The sequence below is a fragment of the Mastigoproctus giganteus genome, chromosome 12 (genome assembly GCF_048544385.1).
Source record: "Mastigoproctus giganteus isolate SK-2022 chromosome 12, ASM4854438v1, whole genome shotgun sequence".
NCBI lineage: Eukaryota > Metazoa > Arthropoda > Arachnida > Uropygi > Thelyphonidae > Mastigoproctus > Mastigoproctus giganteus.
This window is the reverse complement of record NC_143586.1, coordinates 45,976,962-46,000,256: the sequence shown is the minus strand read 5'-3', so window position 1 is coordinate 46,000,256 and position 23,295 is coordinate 45,976,962. Positions and strand designations below refer to the sequence as shown.

At 35.6% G+C, this 23,295-nt stretch overlaps 1 protein-coding gene across 1 annotated transcript in view; it reads right to left on the bottom strand.

Annotated features, from left to right (window-relative positions):
- Positions 1-23,295, bottom strand: part of LOC150077008 (MAP/microtubule affinity-regulating kinase 3-like) — a 392,997-nt gene that overhangs the window by 170,227 nt on the left and 199,475 nt on the right. Inside the window, 4 exon segments of the mRNA XM_090386570.1 lie at positions 321-498; positions 9,451-9,563; positions 22,602-22,647; positions 22,649-22,702. Of these exon segments, the coding sequence (XP_090242696.1) occupies positions 321-498; positions 9,451-9,563; positions 22,602-22,647; positions 22,649-22,702 (391 nt within the window).

Genomic DNA, 23,295 nt, shown 5'->3' with positions numbered 1-23,295 from the left:
ACCATTCTAGGTAAAACTTGATGTTTTTTGCTACAATATGACAATTCAATAAATTATAAGTCTCCTGAATAAATTTCTATACAATTTCTAAAATTTCTAAATTTCTTACGAAGTTGTAAAGTCCTTTTTGAATCACCCTATATAAACAGATTACTGTCTTGGCCTTTTTTAACAGATAAACAGATTACTAGATCAGGCTTTCTCTCCCCCCCCCCCCTTTTTTTAAAAAAAAAAGAGAATATCTCAACTCTTTGCAAAGTTTTTTTTATTTCCGTACTTTTTATTTTTGGTACTTAAATGTTTTCCTGCCATATACTCACCACTGCCACCGATTCCTCCTCCTTCACCATGACTAAATCGGCGGGGTTTGCTAGTTGCTGAAATACTCCTTTGCACCTTTACATGTGGAGGAGATTGGCTATTACTAGTTCCATCTGCTGGTGCTTTTATGGTACGTAGAGAGAGGTTAGAACTTGATTGTGAGTCACAGCTTTCATTCTATAAATTTAAACATAAAACTAAGATAAAAATATGGTTATATATCATATTTATTTTATTTGGTCATAAAATGATAGTTTATTAAATGGGCGAGTCAAATGAAAATGAGTTTTTTTTTTATAATCAAGAATTGATATTTGTTGATTGCAAATATAGTTGAGAGTTCATGCTCACCCACATAAAAAGCCTTACAAAAAAAAAGTTAACAGCACATGGAATAATTTATGCAAAAATAAGCACAGTGCACATATTTTTTGTTTAAACAATGTTTAAAATTAAACAATTATAAGTGTTGTATTATACTTAAAACTGCAGTGATAGTTCTAGCATTGTGCTTTCAATTCTGGAAAAAAAAAAAAAAAAAAAAATATATATATATATGAATCCTGCTTGCTACATGGTGCTTTCATTCAATATAGATCTTGAAAGAGCAACAGTTTTGAAGAAGATATCATATTAGGGGCCCAGTAAAAAGCCCTGAAGGACCAAAATCAGAAAAATTGGTCCAATTGAAGTATAGCTCTTCTCTCCCTTTTTACTTTTGTCTAAGGGATGGATAACTGGGCCTCTACCACTTAATCATCACTTTATCAACTCAGCAATATAGCCTCAATGCTACACTTCTTCAAGAAGAATCTTTCTAAAACTAACTATTATATAATGCCTTACGAAGTCATTCAGATAAACTTCTTAGCAAAACCATTTTGTGGCTCTTTTATCATATTACCATAAAACCCATAAATATGACCTGATATACAGGTCATATTTAAGGGTTTAGAGTTGTCTCCATCACCGCCAGAATCTCCTTTGTGTATGCAAGTAGAAAGGGTGCAAGAATTTTTGCTGATGCTGTCGAGGCAGTGTTAGGTGGGTCAGAAAACTGTTAGTTGGGGGGATACAAGGACTAATAGATTAACAGTAGCCACTGGCAGAGGTGGAAGTGATTCTTGCACTGCTTCTATTGAAATGAGCAGAAGCCTGAAAAACAAGATGCAGGATATTTCAGAGACTGCTGGGAGTCATTGCGGTACAAGTAAACACATGGGTTGCGTTAGGGTAGCTAAGAATAGAAACAGGTGAATGCATACTTGCGTGTACACCAATGCTAGGAGTTTGGTAAATAAATTTGATGAATTTGAGGTATTGCTCAAAACATCAAAGGCAGATATTGTTGGGATATCAGAGACGTGGTGTCACACAGATATAAGGAATGCGGAACTGGAATTTGGGGAACACAATGTGTATAGAAAGGATAGACAGGGGAGGAGGGGTTATGCTATTAGTTAAGAAACACATAAAATCCAAGGAAGTGAAGCCAGTCGACATCGATGGACAGGGCAGTGTCGAGTCAGTTTGGTGTAACATAAGCATAGGGAAATCAAAATTGAGAGTAGGAGTGTGCTATAGGCCTAATGACTCTGATGAGTATAATAAGATATTGTACAGGGAAATGGAGTGGGCCAGTAAATCAGAGTGTCTTATAATGGGGGATTTTAATTTCCCAGATATTGACTGGAATTTGTGGGTTGGTCACTCACACATTAGCCAGGCTTTTGTGGATTTATTGGATGATTGTTTTCTACATCAGCATGTTCGTGAGGCAACAAGAGGGAGCAATACTCTTGATCTGATTATCAGTAGTGATTCTTCATGCATTAAGAATCTGCAGATAAATGAACCACTAGGTGGCAGTGATCACAGTGTGTTGAAGTGGGATTTACTCAAGGAGGTAACTACCATCAGAGGTAAAGGGAAGGGTTTTTGTTTTCGTAAAGGCGACTATGATGGTCTGAGACAGTATTTAAATTCTATACAGTGGGACCAACTGATGATGTTACCAACAGCAAACTCAAAATGGGAAGCATTCAAGGAACTAATCTTGGAAGCTACCAGGCTTTACATACCAACTAAGAAATATTGTTCAAGGTTTAGGCCTAAATGGTTGTCAGATGAACTAATGAGACATGTGGCAGAAAAGAAAAATGCATGGAATACATACAAATTAATGGGCGACATGGAAGCCTATGATAGATATAAGTTGGTCTGTAACCAAGTCACAAAGGAGATTAGGCAGGCAAAGGCAGACTACGAAAAATCTTTGGCAAAGGATGCAAAGAAAAACAGAAAAGAGTTCTTTACCTATTTAAACTCAAGGAGGAAAGGAATGAATCAGATTGGTCCACTGGATATTGATGGTTCAACAGTTGAGGATCCTGCTCAGGTGGCTAACAATCTAAACGAGTATTTTGCATCTACATTCACGCATGAGGAGTTATTCAGGAAGGAGAATGACGTAGGTAAAGTAGACATTGGCAGTGAGCTAGATGATTTTGTAATAACTGAGAGGAAAGTGGAGGAGCGATTATTGAGGATAAACATAAAAAAGGCACCTGGGGTGGATGGGATCTATCCAGTTATATTAAAGGAGGCAGCAAAGGAAGTAAGCAAACCCCTGGCCATAATTATGAGAGCTTCTTTGGACTCAGGGGAGGTACCCATAGACTGGAGATGTGCAAATGTAACCCCAATTCACAAAGGAGGATCAAAGACTGACACAAGTAATTATAGACCTGTTAGTTTAACTTTTGTTCCAGGAAAATTAATGGAGGCACTGGTTAAAGAAGCACTGCAGGATCATCTAGACAAGAATTCAGTTATAGCTCAGACGCAGCATGGTTTTGTTAAGAGCAGGTCTTGCCTGACCAATTTGATTGGATACTATGATGTAGTCACAAAAGAACTGGATGCAGGGAATAACTTTGATATTATATATTTGGATCTTAGAAAGGCTTTTGATACTGTTGCACATGGAAGACTGCTGCACAAATTGGAGCAGTGTGGCATTGGAGGCAAATTGCTGCTATGGATAAGGGGATGGTTGAGTTGCAGAAGACAGAGATTGGTAATCAATGGACACTGCTCAACGTGGACTAATGTTATTAGTGGAGTTCCTCAGGGTTCAGTGTTGGGTCCGTTGTTGTTTTCGGTGTTTATGAATGATATTGATGATGGTATATCAAGTTTAATGTCCAAGTTTGCAGATGATACAAAGGTAGGCAGGGTTGTTAAGAAAACTACTGACGCTATGCTGCTGCAACAGGATCTGGAAAGGTTTAACAGATGGGCTGAGAGGTGGCAAATGATGTTTAACATTGACAAATGTAAAGTACTACATATTGGAAACAGTAACCCCAGAGCAACGTATCAAACTCTGCGGTACTACACTGACAGTGGTGGAGAATGAAAAGGACCTGGGGGTAATTGTGCAGGCAGATATGAAGTTCTCTGAGCAGTGCAGACGAGCTGCAAGAGTAGCTCATAGTGTCTTGTCAATGATATACAGGAATTTTTCTAGCAGGGATAGGGAGGTGATTATTCCCTTGTATAAGGCAATGGTTAGGCCACATCTTGAGTACTGTATACAGGTCTGGAAGCCTCATTTCAAGAACGATGTAGAGCTGCTGGAATGGGTACAGAGAAGGGCAACAAGATTAGTGAATGGAACAAAGGGTTGCTCTTAAGAAGAAAGGCTTAAGTTTTGCAAATTACAGAGTCTGGAGACTAGGCACTGGCGAGGTGATCTGATAGAGGTGTATAAGGCTTTGAATGGTTTGAGCATGCTCAATGCCAATGGGATTCTTCCTCTTGCTCAGAATAATCACCTCAGAGGGCATAAATTCAAATTGAGGAAGGACGGATGTCGCATAGATGTGCAGAAATTTGCCTTTGGCCAGCGGGTGGTTGGTTGGTGGAACCGACTTCCATCATTTGTTGTTGAAGTTGATAGCCTAAACAAATTTAAGGCTCAACTGGACAGGTATTTCGAACGAACGGAGGGGTGAAATGGGAGTGGTGTGTTTTTTTGTTTTTTTTTTTTGGCTGATGCTGAATAAGCTTGCTTTCTTGCATCATATGCCTCTACTAATGCTAATGCTAAGTGATATTGCTAATTTCTAGCTATCTAGTATTTTGTTAAAATCCAAGAATGCATTATATAGAGTGGGGTTTAGTGACCACTTCAGCTGCTGATTTGCTTTTCTCACTTTTAAACATAATTTTTCCTCCATAACTTTTTGTTAATCAAAAATTCATTTAATGCAATAGGTGCCAGCTCAATTAACAGCCTTCTCCACTCAAAGTATATTCTTATACAGAGGTGTGTTCAACTCATCAGCCATCTGCTTAGGGTCACCTATAGTGATCTTACATTATGAAATGAAATAAATCATATTTTAAAATTATTTGCAGTCATTATTTTCACGACACAAAAAAAACTCTAATTTCTTTTACTGCTTTCTTCAATTACACAGAACTGGCTACAAGAAATTTTTCCATTCCAGAACACTTTTTCATTAAAAAAAAAAAAAAAAAATGCCTATAAATACACACATACCAAAGCACCACTTTAATAGGTGCACCTAACCTCACAACAAGCAGGTTCCCTTTAGCCCTCAGAGCAGCCCTGGATTCATAATGGCATGGACTCAGTGAGGTATCAAAAGCATGCCTCGTGTAAGTTATGTCCACGTTGACATAAATGCTTCTCACAGATCTTGCAAATTGGTTACAGATCTTTACTATAAAGAGCTCATTGAGCACCTGCAGGATGAGGTGAGCTGGAACAGATCTGGTAACTGGGAAAGCAGCTGCAATAGGCTGAATTCACTCTCACGTTCCAGTTCTATAGAACTCTGGTCTTGTGATATGGTGCATTATCCTGCTGAAAGAACCCATTCACAGATAGATACACTGCGGACATGGAAGGAAGCAACTGGTCGGAAACAATTTCCAGATAACCTTTTACATCCAAATGTTGCTCCACTGGGGCTAAGGAGCTCAAAATGCACTGTGAAAACATACCCACACCACTGTTACCACCAGCCTACACTGTTAATATCTGGCAGGATGAATCCTGCCAGAGAAAACTCGTGCTGTTTTTGCCATTTCTAGTCCTTCCATTAGCACAAAACAACAGGAACTGGGATTTTTTGTTATTCCTCAGTACTGTGTAACTATACTTTGTTTTTTTTTTGCTGACAGAAGCAGAATCCAGTTTAGTCATCAGCTGAAATACTCTATCCATGACATGGTACACAGAGATAGTTGTAAATAAAACCCTCTTACCAAAGGTTGCTGACTAGCACACCATGTTAAAAGTCACTTAAACTTTCATCTTGCTCATTCTCATACCAAATTGCACACATACATCATCTCACTGATCTGCCCACCTGCTTTATATTGTAGAATGGTATAAGCTGAAAGAGTATAGTAATCTATTTCATGAAAAGGATGGCATGCCTAATAATGTGGCTACTCATTGTATGTACATAGCAATAATTTATATTAAAGACCAAAACAATTAATTAACGCTACTTACGAAGAGGAAACACCGGAATTAAAATAAATACAATATAAACATAAAAGGAAGCTCTTTAACATTTTCACTGCATCTGACACACACAAGCACAGCACCCAATGTGTCATAACACACACAGGTAGTCATTGTTAAGAGGTCAATATTTTGAGTGATGTAAAAGTAAAGGCACATGAAATGAACTGCTCAATTCTCTTGATACACTGAATGAAGTCTAGACTGTTAGCATCATTCGTTTTTGTTTATAGCTTGATATACACCTTTTTTTTTGTTTTTTGCTTGTGTTGAGATTAGTTTATGTACAGAATAAACTTTCAATAAAATTTGATTTTTGTTCTGGTTTACAGTACTCAGTTCAAAAGTAAATGTATGCTTTTAGCTATGAAAGAATTTTTACTTTGCAATTTCTTGTATTGGATCTAAATTTTCTAATATCTTGGTATTTTTCTGTGACTATTCTCTAGTCTTAGGGAAATTTCTCTGAATTTATTGGTTTAAATTTAAGACAATATGATGGGTACATTGTTGCTGTGCTTACTCATTTGTAAATGTCTGATTACATCACGTTTCCTGACATCTGATATTTAAAAATTACATCTACATACAGTACCCAAAGGAAACATTTTCTTGTGATCTGTATGCAAACATTTTCTTTGTGTACATATAGTACACAAAGAAAATGTGTTACCGTTCCACATTTTACAATACAGGTAGAATACTGAAATATGGCTGCCCAAAAGACTGGAATTGTCTAAAATACAGACAATTTAAATCTATATGCAGGCAGTATCATTTCAGTTATTAATAAAAAAAATAAAAATTATATTGTATGATACCTTATTTCTGTTTATTTTTCTAATGGAATATTACCAAAGTGATTTTGTAGGTGATTGCTTTGGCAAATTCACGGTGCTCAGTTTCTCATCTACAAATTTTAACCTTTCTCATTATCTCGTTATCTATCATTATCTTTTCATTATCTATGTTTGAATTTTGACAAATCATGATTAGCAAGATTTACTGTCCAAAAATCAAAAACCAACAGCTCATGAGGTTGCTGAATTTCAGATTTTGCACCTGTACATGGAAAACTTTGCAAATCTAAAAATTTTATATTTTATTCCTTTGGCATCTTACTGCACGGCATAGTTTAATTATCTTCAAGTGCCACATACACACAAAGGTACAATGAAATGCTGCAGTCATATATAACATAGGAACAACATTTCTTGCATTCAAACTTCCACATGATTAATGCAATGAAGTATGTGAAGGCACACTTGACAGTCTTTTCATTACTGAAAATTAATGAAAAATTCACTGAAGCTTTTAAAAATATTCTTGACTTTAATAGTTTTTTTTTTTTTTTTTTTGTAAAAAAAAAAAAAAAAAAAAATTACCACTTCATCCATCCATTAACTACAAAAGTTTGTCAACTTCTTCCTTGAATTTATTTAAGCCATCAACTTCCACAATGACAAAAGGAAGTTTGTTCCAGCAATCGGCTACCCACTGGCTAAAGGAAAATTTCAGCAAATCTATTCGACAGCTGTCTTTCCTCAATTTCAGTTTATGCTCCCTCAGATTTGTAATCAGAGCAAGAGGAAGAATCCCATCAGCATTCAGCCTGCTCAATCCATTCAAGACCTTATACGACTCACTCAGATCATCTCACAGGTGCCTAAGTCTTCAGACCCTGCAATTTGCAAACTTAAGCCTTTCTTCGTAAAAACAACCATTTCTTCCTCTCACCAGTCTTGTTGCCCTTCTCTGTACTCATTCGAGCAACTCCACATCCTTCCTAAAATAAGGCTTCCAGACATGTATGCAGTACTCAAGGCATGGCCTGAATATTACCTTATACAAGGTAATTTTCAGGCCACACCTTATCCATGCTAGCAAAATTCCTGTATATCATTGACAACACCCCATGACCTGCTCTGGCAGCCTGTCTGCACTGCTCAGAAAACTTCATATCTGACTACACAGTTATGCCCAGGTCTCTTTCATTTTTCACAACCCTGAGTGTAACACCACACAATTGGTACATTTCTCTGGAGTTACTGCTACACATTCTGTACTTTGCATTTGTCAATGTTAAACTTCAGTGGCCACTTCTCAGCCCATCTACCTAACCTATCCAGATCCTGTTGCAGTAGAATACTGTCATTAACAGCCCTGCCAACCTTTGTATCATCTGCAAACTTCAACATTCAGGCTGATATAACCTCATCAATATCATTTATAAATATATAAAACAATAATGGGCCAAAACCGAACCCTAGGGGACTCCACTAATAACAGTGTCCATTGATTTCCCCGCTTTGTCTTCTTCCACTCAACCATCCTTTTATCTATTGTAGCAACTTTCCCTTAATACCATACTGCTCCAATTTGTATAGTAGTCTTCCATGTGCAACAGTATCAAAAGCTTATCTAAAATCCAAGTATATAATATCAAAATTATTTTTTGCTGATGTGGTCATAGTATCACATCATAGTATCCAATCAAAGCAGTCAGACAAGACTTTCCCTTAACAAACTCATGCTGTGTCTGAATTATTACTGCAGTCTTGTCTAGATGATCCTGCAATGCTTCTTTAACCAGTGACTCCATAATTTTCCCCGTAACAGAAGTTAAACTAAAAGGTTTATAATTACTTGTGTCACCCTTTGATCATCCTTTGTGAATTGGTGATACACATTTGCATATCTCCAGTCTGTGGGGGACCTCCCCTGAGTCCAAGGATGTTCTCATAATTATGGCTAAGTGTTTGCTTGCTTGCTTCCTTTAATATAACTGGATATATCCCATCCACCTCAGGTGCCTTTTCTTATGTTTAACTTCAACAATTTCTCCTCCGCTTTGCTCTCAGTTAATATAAAATAATTTAACTCCCTGTTAGTCTGATAAACTTCTGGCCTTCCCCTCCCTGAATAACTCCTAGTGTGTGAATGTAGATGCAAAATACTCATTTAGTTTGGCAGCTATCTGAGCAGGATCATCTAAAGTCAAACTGTCGATATCAAGTGAACCAATTTGATTCATCCCCCTTCCTTTTAAGAGTTTATATAAGTAAAGAAGTCTTTGCATCCTTTGCCAAAGATTTCTCATAATCTGCCTTCGCTTGCCTATCCTCCTTTGTGACTTGATTACAAACTAGCTTATTATCTACCATAGGCTTCTGTGTTGCCTGATAATTTATATGCATCCCATGCATTTTCTTCTCTGCCACGTACCTCATTAATTCATCTGACATCCATTTAGGCCTAAACGTTCAACAGTATTTCTTAGTTGGCATGGAAAGCCTAGTAACTTCCAAGATTAATTCCTTGAATGCTTCCCATTTATAATTTGCTGTTGGTAACATCATCAGTTGGTCCCACTGTATAGAATTTAAAAAATCTCTGAGAATTTAAAAAATCTTTACGAAAGCAAAACCCTTCCCTTCCCTTTACCCAATGGTAGTTAAATCTTTATGTAAACCCCACATCAGCTTGTTGCTCACTAGAAAATGCATGGCACTCAGGTCTTATAATTATGTAACACTCTATGCTAAACACTTTTAATTACTTACCTCTGAAGATCGTTTTCCTAAGAGGAGATAATTTGCCATTATCTCATCGTACTTCTTATTTCTCAATGATTCATTAATTTCATCTTGTCCATAACCCATGGAAAGCAGAATTTCTACAGAAAAAATAAATAAATAAAAAATTTTAAAAATGTGTGTGTGTGTGTGTGTGTGTGTGTGTGTGTGTGTGTGTGTGTGTGTATTCAATAGAAAACAAGAAAGTGGAAATAAAAAGGTAGAAAAATGGGGGTGTAGTGCAGTGCAGTCAAAGGCAGCAATGCTAAACTTAAACAAAATATGGATAATAAAGTGCGGCGGGGGGGGGGGGGGGTAGAGAGTGATAGAAAGAAGATTGAAGACAACTAAAAAAATATGCATTATGAAATAAATAATTACAAAATTGACAAAAATAAGGACGTTGCCACACAACTTACAAAATCTACCTCTTATCAAGTGTCAATGATTAGGACTGTAAGCAAAATAGCAACATGTGCCTTCATTTCTGATGTAAAAAAAAAAAAAAAAAAGCATAAACACATAAAAATTAAATAAATTTTTTGTAAACAAAATAAAAATCACAAGAATTAAAATGGGGGTTTTAGAAAATGGCTTTTGAAGTTGACAATACAAAGATGAGAAATTAAAACTGGAATTGATAACAGAAATTTCTAGAGACATGTAACATATTAGTCTAATACAAGTTAAGGTAAAGCCAAAAAGGCGACTAGCCTTAAAAGAGAGCAAGAGACTTGAGATAACAATAGAAAACAAGAAAGTTACAAGCAAAGCTTGCAGAAAAAATGAAAATATAAATATAAAACTAAACAATAGTGGCACCTGGAAATAAATTTTCAACCAGAATTGAGAAATTTCTACGAGTAAAAAACATGTTAAATGAGCATAACAATGGAAAAAATAACTTACACTGAAGAGATATGTGAAGAAAAAGGTGGTAAAAACAACTGTACATAAGACAATCTAAATCTAAAAATGCATACTAATGAAATCTAAATATAGTTATGCGGTAGTGGCACCTGATGATCTAGAAATTGTAAACAATATATAGTGCCATCTAGAAGCCTGAAAAAGGAAAGTGCAACAGAGAGAGAGAGATGCATTTATCACATAGAGACATCATACTAAATTTAGTCATAAACTATTTAATGTATGCTATTTATATATAATGTACAAGCCTACAGTAAAAAATGCAAAATAATATGATAAAGTGAGATATAAGCAGATATAATGTGGGACAAATTAGACTGAATAAGATGAAATGTGGAAGAATCATGTATCTGAAAAAATTTTTTTTGTAATAAATAAAGTTACAAATTAAGCCACAAAGTGGGTAATTTAGACTGGCACCTGGCAGTAATTGGTGGTTTCAGTAATGTCAAGGCCATAAGTGTATGAAATACAACAATGAGATATACAATGCCAACCATAAAAAAAAAAAAAAAAAAAAGGAAGGAAGAAAAAAAAAAAAAGAGAAATCTTTAGTAAGTTATTGGATTTAAAAACAAAAAAATATATCTTATGGTTGATTATGTTAAGAGCTTTATGAAAATGATAAAAGAAAAGAACTGCCAATAACTAAGAATTTTTTAAGGTTGGAAATATCAATATTGTAGTTATTACATATGGTGGCAATTCTAACATATTGTGAAGTAATGACATTAGGATGGTCTCTATTAGAAATACTGGAAAACTAACAGAAATAATTAACAACTTCAAAGATGAAAGAGTTTTATTATAAAGATCAACTGAAGTATGATCATTAACAATACTAATGTTTAGGTCCAAATAATTAGTGGTGTTGTTACAAGAATTAATTTTTTCCCAAAGTTCATGAGTATACAAATGCCCAAAATTCTTAATAAAATTTGGATAACTGATTATGCAAAGGTCATCAATATGCCTAAATAACAGAATATTTTCAGGAAGAGAAATTTCTAACCAGTAAAGATATAAATTTGCAATAACACAAGAAGCAGGGCTACCTTTGATCTGCTGACAGACCTGAAAACCATCAAAAATGTAGTTATTAAAGACCCAAATATTAATCACAAGTTGTTCCAAAAAGTGATGTTACAATTAATAACATGTTTATATTTATGGTACATTTCTAAAGGTTTTTACATCAGACAGAGCTATACTATAAACAGACTATGGAAATCAAAAGTTTGAATATCTTGTATTTTATTAGATTTTAATGTTTCCAAGACAAGTAAATTATTAAGAATAATTTTGTTGTTAGGTAAAATACCCAAGACAGGTTTAAGTAACTGTTCTAATGTAATTCTAGGAAGGTGAACATAACTATTTTTCTGAATTTGACAGGTGTTTTGTGAAACTTTGGAATTAAATATACAAAGGGAAATTTTAAATTAATATTTAGTTTTAATTTCTTATATAAAGCAAATAAATTTTTAGTGATAATGTTAAGAGAGGAAAGAATGAGCTTGTAAGTGTCACTCTCATGTAGCTCTTTGTTTAATGTATCACTATAGAAAGCCTTAGCCTTACATATAAAGGCATAGTTGTTGTTGGTGACTTTGTATAGCTGTGTAATAACAAAATGCTCATGTATTTTTTGTACTGTATTTTGAGCTTAGAAAAATTGTAATATCTAATAGGATTATATGCAAATTAAGAGTACACCTTGGAAAAATTATATAAAAGATCTGAAAAAACATTATTAATTCAAATTTGAAAACCTCAACTGGTGTATCATGTTTATATGCCAAAACAAAACAAAAGTCTCAGAGGTCTTGATACTTGTTTTTTAAAGAAGAAAAAGTTATTAAATTTAGAAGTTAACCTAAATTTGAAGTCATAAAAAATAATCTCTCTGGGATTCTGGATGGGGTACGATATCTAGATTAGAAATAATGTCTCCATAGTTAGAATTACCAAAGATTTGTAATTTTGGTGTCTATAAATACAGCTGGCTATAAATATAGCTAGCTGTATTTATAGACATTATATATATATTTGGTGGCTATAAATACAAATTTGTATTAGGAGGAGTTAGGGTTTTAGTTTTTGGCTACAGCTTTGTAATTACAGGCTAATAAGCCAAAAGGTTTAGAATATTTGTATCTGATTTTAACGTTTGTATTTTTGGCAACCAGTAGGTAATAAAGAAGTGTGTGAATTAATGCAATCACTAATATTAATAAAATCCATAAGTTTTGATTGAAATTTTAAATTCCGTGGCCTTACAGTAGAAGTTTTAGTAAGATATATAACAATCTGAAATTTATAATAAATGCATGTATTAGATATATGATTAAAAATAATTGGTAGTTGAATTTATTATTAAGACCAAAGGATAAAAAGATTTATATTTAAGCATAAAGATTCCTTCCTGTTTTAACATCAAATTCAGGTTATGAATCTGTGCCAAAATTGAAATATAAATATTAGAAAAGGTATGTGAATCTAAATTCAATCTCATGTTCAGTGATATTATTTTTAAGTTTATTATAACTATAATTATTCACATCAGATCTATGCAAATTAATCCTTAAATGTAAATTATTACTTGTTTGTCCAATATATTTAATGTTGTAAGTTCTGCAGGTGATCAGGTAGATAATAATGAAATTTACAAAAGATGGGTGCAGTAGAATTATCAGTATAATGTTGTGGATGCATATAGCACATGTGAGAATCTTTTATTGTTACAGCTATTAAATTTGGTATTAAAATTGCTATTAGTACATTATAAGACAATAGGTGAGGTGCATTAGATGCTAAATTGCTCTGGAGAGAGAGAGAGAGAGCGAGAGAGAGAGAGAGAGAGAGAGAGAGAGAGAGAGAGAGAGAGAGAGAATTATAAATGGGAAACAAGGATTAACCAGAGCATTAGACCTTAGGGTCAAGTTGAGTGAATAGCACCTATGTAGCATATGTTTACAATTCTTATGCAAATTCAAATGTGAATCATTGATATTTAAAAGAGTGGAAACGTGAAGAGGAGGTAAAAAGATAAAGATAAAAAAGAAAGGGGGTATAAAATGCTATCTAAGATAGCATAAAGTTGAACCTAAGCAAAGCTTGGAGAATATGTTGAATAGAATAACAAGAAAGGTGGAAATAAGGTATAAAAATGGAAATAAGAAGATAGAAAGAAAAAAATATATTTTTAAAATTTATTTATTATTATTTTTTTTACTGCTCATACCTATATGCTGTTGGATTAATAAGCAACTATGATATGAATTAATGCAATCACTAATATTAATAAAATCCACAAGTTTTGATTGAAATTTTAAATTCCATGGCCTTATACAGCAGAAGTTTTAGTAAGATATATAACAATCTGAAATTTGTTATATATAACATATATATAAGTTCACTTTCATTTACTTCAGTAACATTTTCAAACGGTATACTTAAAATTTGAAATCTGGAAAAATTTTATATTATAATTTTTTTTCTCAAAGCAACTTTAGAACATTAAAAAAATCTCAATATCACATGAAAAAATTCTTAATAAACTCCCCAATATGTTATTAATAGCACAATATAATACAATATAATGCAATTTTATTCAAATCAAATAATACATAAAAACTTGTTATGGAGTTCAGCTCCTTAACAGTAAGCTTCAGTCCACACAACACTCTCACCAAAAGTGGGAGGGTTGTTCTTTTGGGAATTAATGACAAATGGGTTGCCAGGGCCAAACTCTCTATCCAGCAGTTATAAAGAAAGTGGAAAGTTTAAAAATAGTTGACAATGGTATGGTATACATCAATCTAATTCAAATAAATAAACATTAGTACATCATCTCCAAGAAGATGACACTCAGTGATGGTTATACATTTAAAATTACTCAAGCAGATAGTCAAAAAGTGGTAATCTACTAACAAATGGTGAATAGCACTGGTTGGCAAATGAAAATTTTTTTCGCTCCCTGTTTAAAATTCAGGATGATCATTGTAGATCTGACGTTGCTGAATTCAAATATGGCAACCATATTGCTGTAACACCCACCAATTTTAAGGGAGAAGGAATTAAAGTCAAAAACTAAGTTTATAGTTTAAAAAAAAGATTTTGTATATTTTAAGAAAATGTTACGGTACTAAATATTGAACAATGGGTTTATTATCCTTATTCTATTTACACTGTTTATCTGATAACAAAAGACTTGTGTTGTCATTTTTTGCCTTTTATAATTGTCCATTGGTGTCTCCTGCACAAGATTCCAACAGAAATCTGCCAACATATATGGATTCCATTTTCCCAGGTATCTTTTTCCATTTGAGATATATCTTGGTGAAACCTTTCACCATGTTCATTGGAGATTTGCTCCCAAATTTTCAGGAAAAAAGTCTAAATGGCAATGTAGGAAATGAAGCTTTAACAATATGCTGCTATTGTTATTTTTGTTATTTTGGTTTTTAGGAGCATTAGCAACAAGGCCACATTGCTCCAGGGATATGCGGCGGTCATTCCCTGACCTTTCCGCATCCTCCATATTTGGTGGCTCACAGGCTCGAACCGCAGTCTAATCAAGAAGCATGTGCTACGCACTGCTGCTCCTGCCCACCTGGCTACAGAGGCGCCAGACGATATGCTGCATCTGTTATTTCTGTAGCATTTAATTTTTTAGTGAATTCCTCATCTTGGAATAGCAGTTTGACTTGAAGACCTACAAAAATTCCCTCTTTCATTTTGGCCTTATTGATTTGAAGAAACTTTTGCTTTAAACATGAAAATCCTTCTCCTTTTTTGTCCATCACTTCCACAAATATTTTTATCAATCCTAGCTTGATGTGCAATGGAGGTAAACAGATATTTGATTTATTTACCAAAGAAGGATGTGCTACATTTTTCTGGCCTGGTGTAGTTTCTGAACGGTCCGGCCATTTTTCTTACCCTGTAGTGGCAATCCTTCTCTGTCTCACTCATATAAAAAGCAGCAGTGTTTAGTGTAATTTAGTGTATTCACCTTGCAACCCAATCAGCAAAGTTACCACTCTTAGGTTGGCACAAATATTCCATTTGTATTCTTGGCAGCATTTTTTTGCAAAATAATCTGTAGGTTCTTGTACATTTCCTCCATGCGAACTGCATGGGCCAATGGTATAGATGGATACTTATTTCCATTATGGAGTAAAACTTCTTTCAAAACTGACCTTGAATGAATCAATGAAAAGCCTCCACTGCTCGGGGATGTGCTCCAGCTGTAACTCTTTCATTAACTTCTGGACATTGCTACAATAAACCAAAGCACCATTCATGGAGTAACAGGTTGTTATGTTAGATTGCCTATTCCTATAAAAAGATACTTTGACACTCACTCCACTCTTTTCAAGAAGATTCCACTGCTGAAGCCATGATCCTAGTAATTGAGCCTTGGATTTTGAGAAGTCCAAATCTCTGACCAATTCATTCAATTCTGCCTGAGTGATTAGATGCAGCTTTGCAGTATCAAGAGTTGAAAAGTCTGGATCTGTACTCGATCTGGGTTCTGCAACCTCTGGAGACTCCATTTCCGATCCTGAATCAGAGTCAAGTCCATAAGTTTCTGGTGGCTTTGGCACTGACATTGTATCATTGTGAGAAACCAGCCTTAGGACAGAAGGTATGTTGGGATACTCTACTTTATGCTTGGATTTCTCACAAAAACCAGAAATATTGATAATGCAAAAGTAGCAATGATTTATGTGGTTTCAAGGTTCCCACCATATCACTAGAACAGCAAAAGTCATTGATTTATGACTACCTCTAAGCAAGCCTATTAATGTCCTTGAACATGAGCTGCAGGAGATCTTTGGAACCCACACTTTATCTTAATCTCTGACTTTACATCCAAAGTAGAATTCAAAGAATTTTCTCGCAAGTTGTGAGAGTGGCTTCCGCTGTGATGTTAATACCACTTCTCCACAAATGTAGCAAAAGCTATCAGGCTAATTTTGGCAAGAATGTGACATACTTTGTGTACAGTTGAGATACACGCACACAAAAACACAATTAAGAAATGGTAGATGTTTATTTAAAATTTAAACAGTTCACGATTTATACTTAGGCAAAACATTGTTTACAAACACTAATTCATTAAAACACTTGTTCACCACTTCCTCCGTGAAACACAGTTTTTTGAAATACGCAAATGCTTGCTTGGTGTGGATCCCACTCGTATATATACTGGTAGAGAAGTTTCTAGAAGACTCAACGTTTCTAGAGAATTACGTTGAAAGCTCTACAACCTTTCTTCAACATTTAACAATATTCTAGGATGTTCTGGAACATTGTCCGACGTTGTAGAAATCTCCCGAACATTCAAGAAAGAAAAAAAACATAATAATAAATAAATAGATAAAATAATAAAATGGATATTCTTCAGATTGGTTTAACATCGGGAGTGGGGTCACTCAAGGATCAGTTTTTGGACCACTGTTGTTTCTCATTTTCATAAATGACATTCACGAAGGGATAGAAGGCATAAAAATTTGCAGACAATGTAAAGATTGGTAGAGTCATTAATGATCAGTGCCAAGCAGTGCTCCTTCAGGATGACTTGAACAGACTTCAAAGATGGTTAGAGAAGTGGAAGTTTTAATCAGCGATCAGTGCCAAGCAGCACAGCAGTTCTGCCTTGAATCTGTTCAAGCTATCAACTTCTACAACAGATGGAAGTTTGTTCCAGCAATTAACCACCCGCTGGCTAAAGGCTAACTTCCGCACATCTATCCTATAACTTTCTTTCCTCAATTTGAATTTATGCCCTCTCAGGCGATTATTATGGGCAAGAGGAAGAATCCCATCAGCATTGAGCATGCTCAAACCATTCAAGGCTTTATACACCTCAATCAGATCACCTCGCAGGTGTCTAGTCTCCAGACACTGTAATTTGCAAAACTTAAGCCTTTCTTCCTAAGAGCAACCCTTTGTTCCACTCACTAATCTTGTTGCACTTCTTTGTACTTGTTCCAACAGCTCTAGATCCTTCTTAAAATCAAGCCTTCAGACCTGTGTACAGTACTCAAGGTGTGGCCTGACCATTGCCTTATACAAGGGGATAATCACCTCCTTATCCCTGCTAGAAAATTTCCTGTATATCATTGACAAGACACCATGGGCTACCCTTGCAGACCGTCTGCACTGCTCAGAAAACTTCATATCTGCCTGCACAATTACCCCCAGGTCGTTTTCACTCTCTACCCGTCAGTGTAGTACCACACAGTTGATACGTTACTCTGGGGTTACTGCTTCCCACATGCAATACTTTACATTTGTGAATGTTAAACTTCAGTTGCCACCTCTCAGCCCATCTACTCAACTATTCTAGATCCTGTTGCAGCAGAGTACTGTCATTAGTGTCATTAACAACCCTGCCGACCTTCGTATCATCTGCAAACTTGAACATTAAGCCTGATATACCATCATCAATATCATTAATGAATACAGAAAACAATAATGGACCCAACACTGAACCCTGAGGACACCACTAATAACATTAGTCCACGAAAAGCAGTGTCTATTGATTACACTCCTGTCTTCTCCCACTCAACCATCCCTTTATCCATAGCAGCAATTTGCCTCCAATGCCACACTGCTCCAATTTGTGCAGCAGTCTTCCATGTGTCACAGTATCAAAAGCCTTTCTAAGATCCAAATATATGATATCAAAATTATTCTTTGCATCCAGTTCCTTTGTGACTACAAACAAAGTATCCAATCAAATTGGTCAGACAAGGCTTTCCCTTAACAAACCCATGCTGTGTCCGAGCTATAACTGAAGTCTTCTCTAGATGATCCTGCAATGCTTCTTTAACCAGTGCCTCCATTAATTTCCATGGAACAGAAGTTAAACTAACAGGTTTGTAATTACCTGTGTCTCCCTTTGATCCTCCTTAGTGAGTTGGGGTCACATCTGCATATTTCTAGTCCATGGGTACCTCCCCTGAGTTCAAGGAAGCTGTCATAATTATGGCTAAGGTTCTGCTTAGATTTCTCAAAATTTGATTTGCCTGCCTAACCTCCGTTGTGACTTGGTTACAGACCAGCTTATATCTATCATAAGCTTCCTCTGTCACCTGTTAATTTATATGTATCCCATGCATTTTTCTTCTATGCCACATGTTTAAGTAGTTCATCTGACATCCATTTAGGCCTAAATCTTGATCAATATTTCTTAGTTGGTATGAAAAGCCTAGTAGCTTCCAAGATTATTTCTTTGAATGCTTCCCATTTTGAATTTGCTGTTGGTAACATCATCAGTTTAAATACTATCTCAGACCACAGCAATCTTTACGAAAGCAAAAACCTTTCCCTAATGGTAGTTACCACTTTGAGTAAATCCCACTTCAGCACACTGTGATCACTGCCACCTAGTGGTTCCTTTATCTGTGGTTTCTTAATGCATGAAGAATCACTACTGATAATCAGATCAAGAGTATTACTCCCTCTAGTTGCCTCCCGAACATGCTGCTGTAGAAAACAATCATCCAATAAATCCACAAAAGCCTTGATAGTGTGTGAGTGACCAACCCACAAATTCCAGTCAATCTCTGGAAAATTAAAATCCCCTATTATAATATACTCTTATTTACTGGACCACTCTATTTCTCTGCACAATTGCTCATTGTACTCATCATTCATTCATTCATTCATTCATTCATTAGGGCTATAGCACACAACTACTCTCATTTTCCCTTTCCCATGCTTATGTCACACCAAACAGACTCAACATTGCATTGTCCACCAACATCAAATGGATGCACTTCCTTAGATATTATGTGTTTCTTAACTAACAGCATAACCCCTCTTCCCTTCCTTCCTTCCTTCCTTCCTTTCCTGTCTATCCTTTCTGTACACATTGTACTGCCCAAATTCCAATTCCGCACTGCTTATGTCTGTGTGACACCACGTCTCTGATATACCAACAATATCTGCCTTTGATGTCTTGACTAGTACTTCAAGGTCATCAAATTTATTAACTATACTCCTAGCATTGGTGTACAAACAAGTATACATACACCTGTTTCTACTCTTAGTTACCCTAACACAGTCCATGTATTTACTTGTTCCACCATGACTCCCCGCAGTCCTGGAAATCCCCATTGCCTTGCTTTCCAGGCTGCTGCTCAATTGCATTTCAATAGAAGCAATGCAAGAATCACTGTTAATCTATTAGTTCGTGTAGCCCCCCCCCCAAGCTAGCAGTTTACCGACCCACCTAACTCTGCCTCGATAGCATCAGCAAATATTCCTGCACCCTTTCTATTTAAGGGTATACCCTCCCTGTAGAATTAGTCTCTCCTGTTAACAAGCACAGACCAGGCTGAGAAAAGTTCTACCCCTTGAGACTTGCACAATCTCTCCAGGGCCGAACTGATCGACAAGGCTCTCATCATATACTCTCTCCTATCGTGTCTGGGCAGAATTGCAGACACTTTCAAATTGAACCCTAACTCACAGCTTTTTTTCAACATTGACCTGTACTTGTTAAGTAATTCCAATCGTCTCCTACTCTTAATATCATTAGTGCCAACATGTACAACAATATCATCTTTTAAGGGCACAAAGGGTGCCCTTAAAAGATGATATCTGCTCTACGTCATCAACCTTTGCCCCTGGCAGACATACCCTGGTCCTGTTCCACCTATCCTTTTTGCACAATATATTCTCCATTTCCCTGACAATAGGCACCGACAACAACTAGCTCCTGTGGGACCAGCGCATTCTGCCTTGGGGGGTTGCCGCTGTGTTGCATGATGTTCAAGTGCAAGCTCTGGCATTGATGTGGGCAGCTGAGAGCTTGTGGACCCCTCAATTTAAATCCTTCGAGGGCATCCACCCTGTCTTTCAAGCTCTCATATAGCCCATACCAATGCTGAGTTGGCGCCTGATTTCCTCACACTCCTTACATTGTGCACACACAAAGACCCTTGGCAATATCACGTCCCATTCCCGATTGCTCCACAAACAAGCAGTGCATTTCAAAAGGCTGTGATTTGCATTCAAGTCCTAGACCCGAATGTGGCATCCATTCTGGTCTAGGACTTTAAGGCATTAGCAACTAAGGCCATATTGTTCCGGGGATATGCGGTGGTCATTCCCTGACCCTTCCGCATTTCTGTATTTGGTGGTTGCGGGCTCGAACCCCAGTCTCCTCAAGAAGCATGTGCTATGCACTGCTGCTCCTGCTCACCTGGCTACGGAGGCGCCGATATTTCTTGGTGAAATATTATTCACTGGGGGGGGGGGGAACTGCCCCCTCAGTTCTCCCTTGAGCCACAGCACTCCCATTAGTTAGATTTTATTTTGTTGGAAAATCCCCATATTAGCTTCTGTACTATTGAACTTGTTTTAATGGTTTTTTTCAGACCATTAAAAATTGTGACTTCGAAGCATGCAGTTCGTGACTTTTGAGGTTTTTTTGTAAGGTTATTTTCATTTTTATTTGATTGTTTATAAATTTTTCCGCTATGTATCACTATGTTTTTTAAGAACCATATTGAAATAATTTCTTTGTTGTGAATTAAATTCCAGCCTTAAGTTATGCCTAAGTAAGGAAAGTAAAAAAGCACTACTCAAAAGAAATTTTGTTTCTCTAGAATGAAAGATACAAATTTTGGATCGTCTTAAAAAAAGGGGAAAAGGTATCATACATTGCAAAAAGTTTAAATTTAAATGAAGACAATCAATTCAGAGGATGATAGCACAGATGAAAATGAAGTTCCAAATTTTACACTAAAAGCATACAGGAAGGCATAAACTTAGCCGAGCAATTAGAATCTTATTTTTTGAATGCAGATCCTTCGACTGAAAAAAGCACAAGTTCAAAAAGGAGGGTCAAAAATGCTTTACTCCATACCATGAAAAATACAAAGGTCTATCAAGCAGAAGGAAACAAACCCAAATTACTGATTTTTAAAGAGAGCAGAAGATACATGAAATCTAGATGCTGCAGAAGTAAGTTCAGAAGGTGATGATATTCTGAAACAGAGAAAACTTTCTCGTTTGATTGTGCTTAGCAGCGATGAAGAGGAAGAAAAATTAAATGAACGTACATTATCTGACATATATGTAACACAGTTTGTAAGAAGTTGTTGGTTATTTTTTAATAAGAATTAAGTTTCCGATAGTTATAAAAAAAAGTGTATTTTTGTTAGGTTTTGGAACGTAACCCCACCCTTTTTGTACTGGTTCTTAGTTCCGTATAAAATGGTTTTGCACTACACGAGATTTTATAGGAACTTAACTACCGTGTTATACGAGGGTTGCCTGTATTGGCAAGATTGGAAAAGGACAACCGTACAAGGACAGACTGATTATGTGGGCTACAGAGCTTGGAAACTAGGCACTTTATAGATGACCTGATTGAAGTTTATAAGGCACTGAGAAGGATTAGTAAAATTAATGGAGTGGAATTTTCACTGTTATAAAGAATTCCAGAACTAGGACATTAATTCGAATTACAGGGGTTTAAGGTTAAGACTATATTTTAGGAAGTTTTCTTTTAGCCAGCAAGTCATTTATTGCTAGAACAAGTACCCATTGCAGTGAGTTGAGGCTGATAAGTTTGAATAAATTCAAAGGTCAACTGGATAGTACCTGCATGAGGAGGAAGCAGGTAATTTGTATGTTCTTATCTACTCTTTTTTTTTTTTTTTTGCCCAGTGCAGCAAAAGCCTGTGGCTTCCTTGCAACTATATGCCAAATACTATTACTATATTTAATAAAAATAGAGAATTAGGAGAGAACCTGGTCCCAAGAAAATCCTAAGAGCTTCAAATTCAAGATGAAATAACACCAACATGAAATGCGTTATACAATATATTCAAAACTGAAATGTTTCTCCATAGTGCATTTCACTCCCCCCATATTCTGAGTTGGTTTTCAGAGGGAGAAAGAGCTATCTACAGTGCAATTGTATAAACATATCTCACAGTAAAGATGCATGTGTTCCTTTTCAGTTTTCTTCACGGGAAAGAATAGACCAGATTTGTTTACAAGAGTGTTTAGGACTATTTTCATAATTTTATCTGTTGTTATTAGAAATGAAACTAGAAAGGACAGTTGACTGTAAAGCTTAATTCCAATAACTGTTAGCCTCAGAGATATATGACAATTTATCATAAATAAAAGAAGCCACATATTAAAAAAAAGGGCTTAATTTCTGATCAACTTACCCATTCTTCTAGAATCATTAAGATCTGGCTCTGGTTCCACATATGGCCTTTAGTTCTTCATCTTCATAGCCAATATTCATCCATTTGTCTTTCATTATAGTCTGTAAAGTAAAACTTTGACTGAAAAATTGTGTTAATATTTCAGAACCATTTCAATAATAACTTAACTGATGGAGGCAGGAATTTGTGAAAAATTTAATTTAGCTATATTATGTTAACATTAGGGTTACACTTGGCAAAGTGCAACTTTGCTATCTACTATCTAACCTCTAACATACGAGTGTTCAAATGAAAATCAAATCATGATAATAAATAAAAAGGAGGAAAGGAAATACTTATTTTGCACCATATTATCATTTTATTATTATCCAAATATAATGAAAAAAATAATGGGTTTTAGCTTTTCTTCTGAGAGTAGGTATCATAGTTACTTTTATATTACACTGATGATTTTTTTTTTTTTTGTAACAAATACTGGCAGATAACAGCAATTCAGAAAAAAGTGCTAGGTTCTGAGTTAACAGATAATACTAGTCAGGTTGTCAAATAATCTGACTAGCATTAGCATTATAGAGTTCAGAAACTGATGAAGTCTAGTTGAAATAGTAATGGAACTAAACAACTGTGTATGTAAATACAGTTTCAATTGAACTGTAAACAGAAACGTTTCAGAGTGCACCTGTATTTAGAGTGA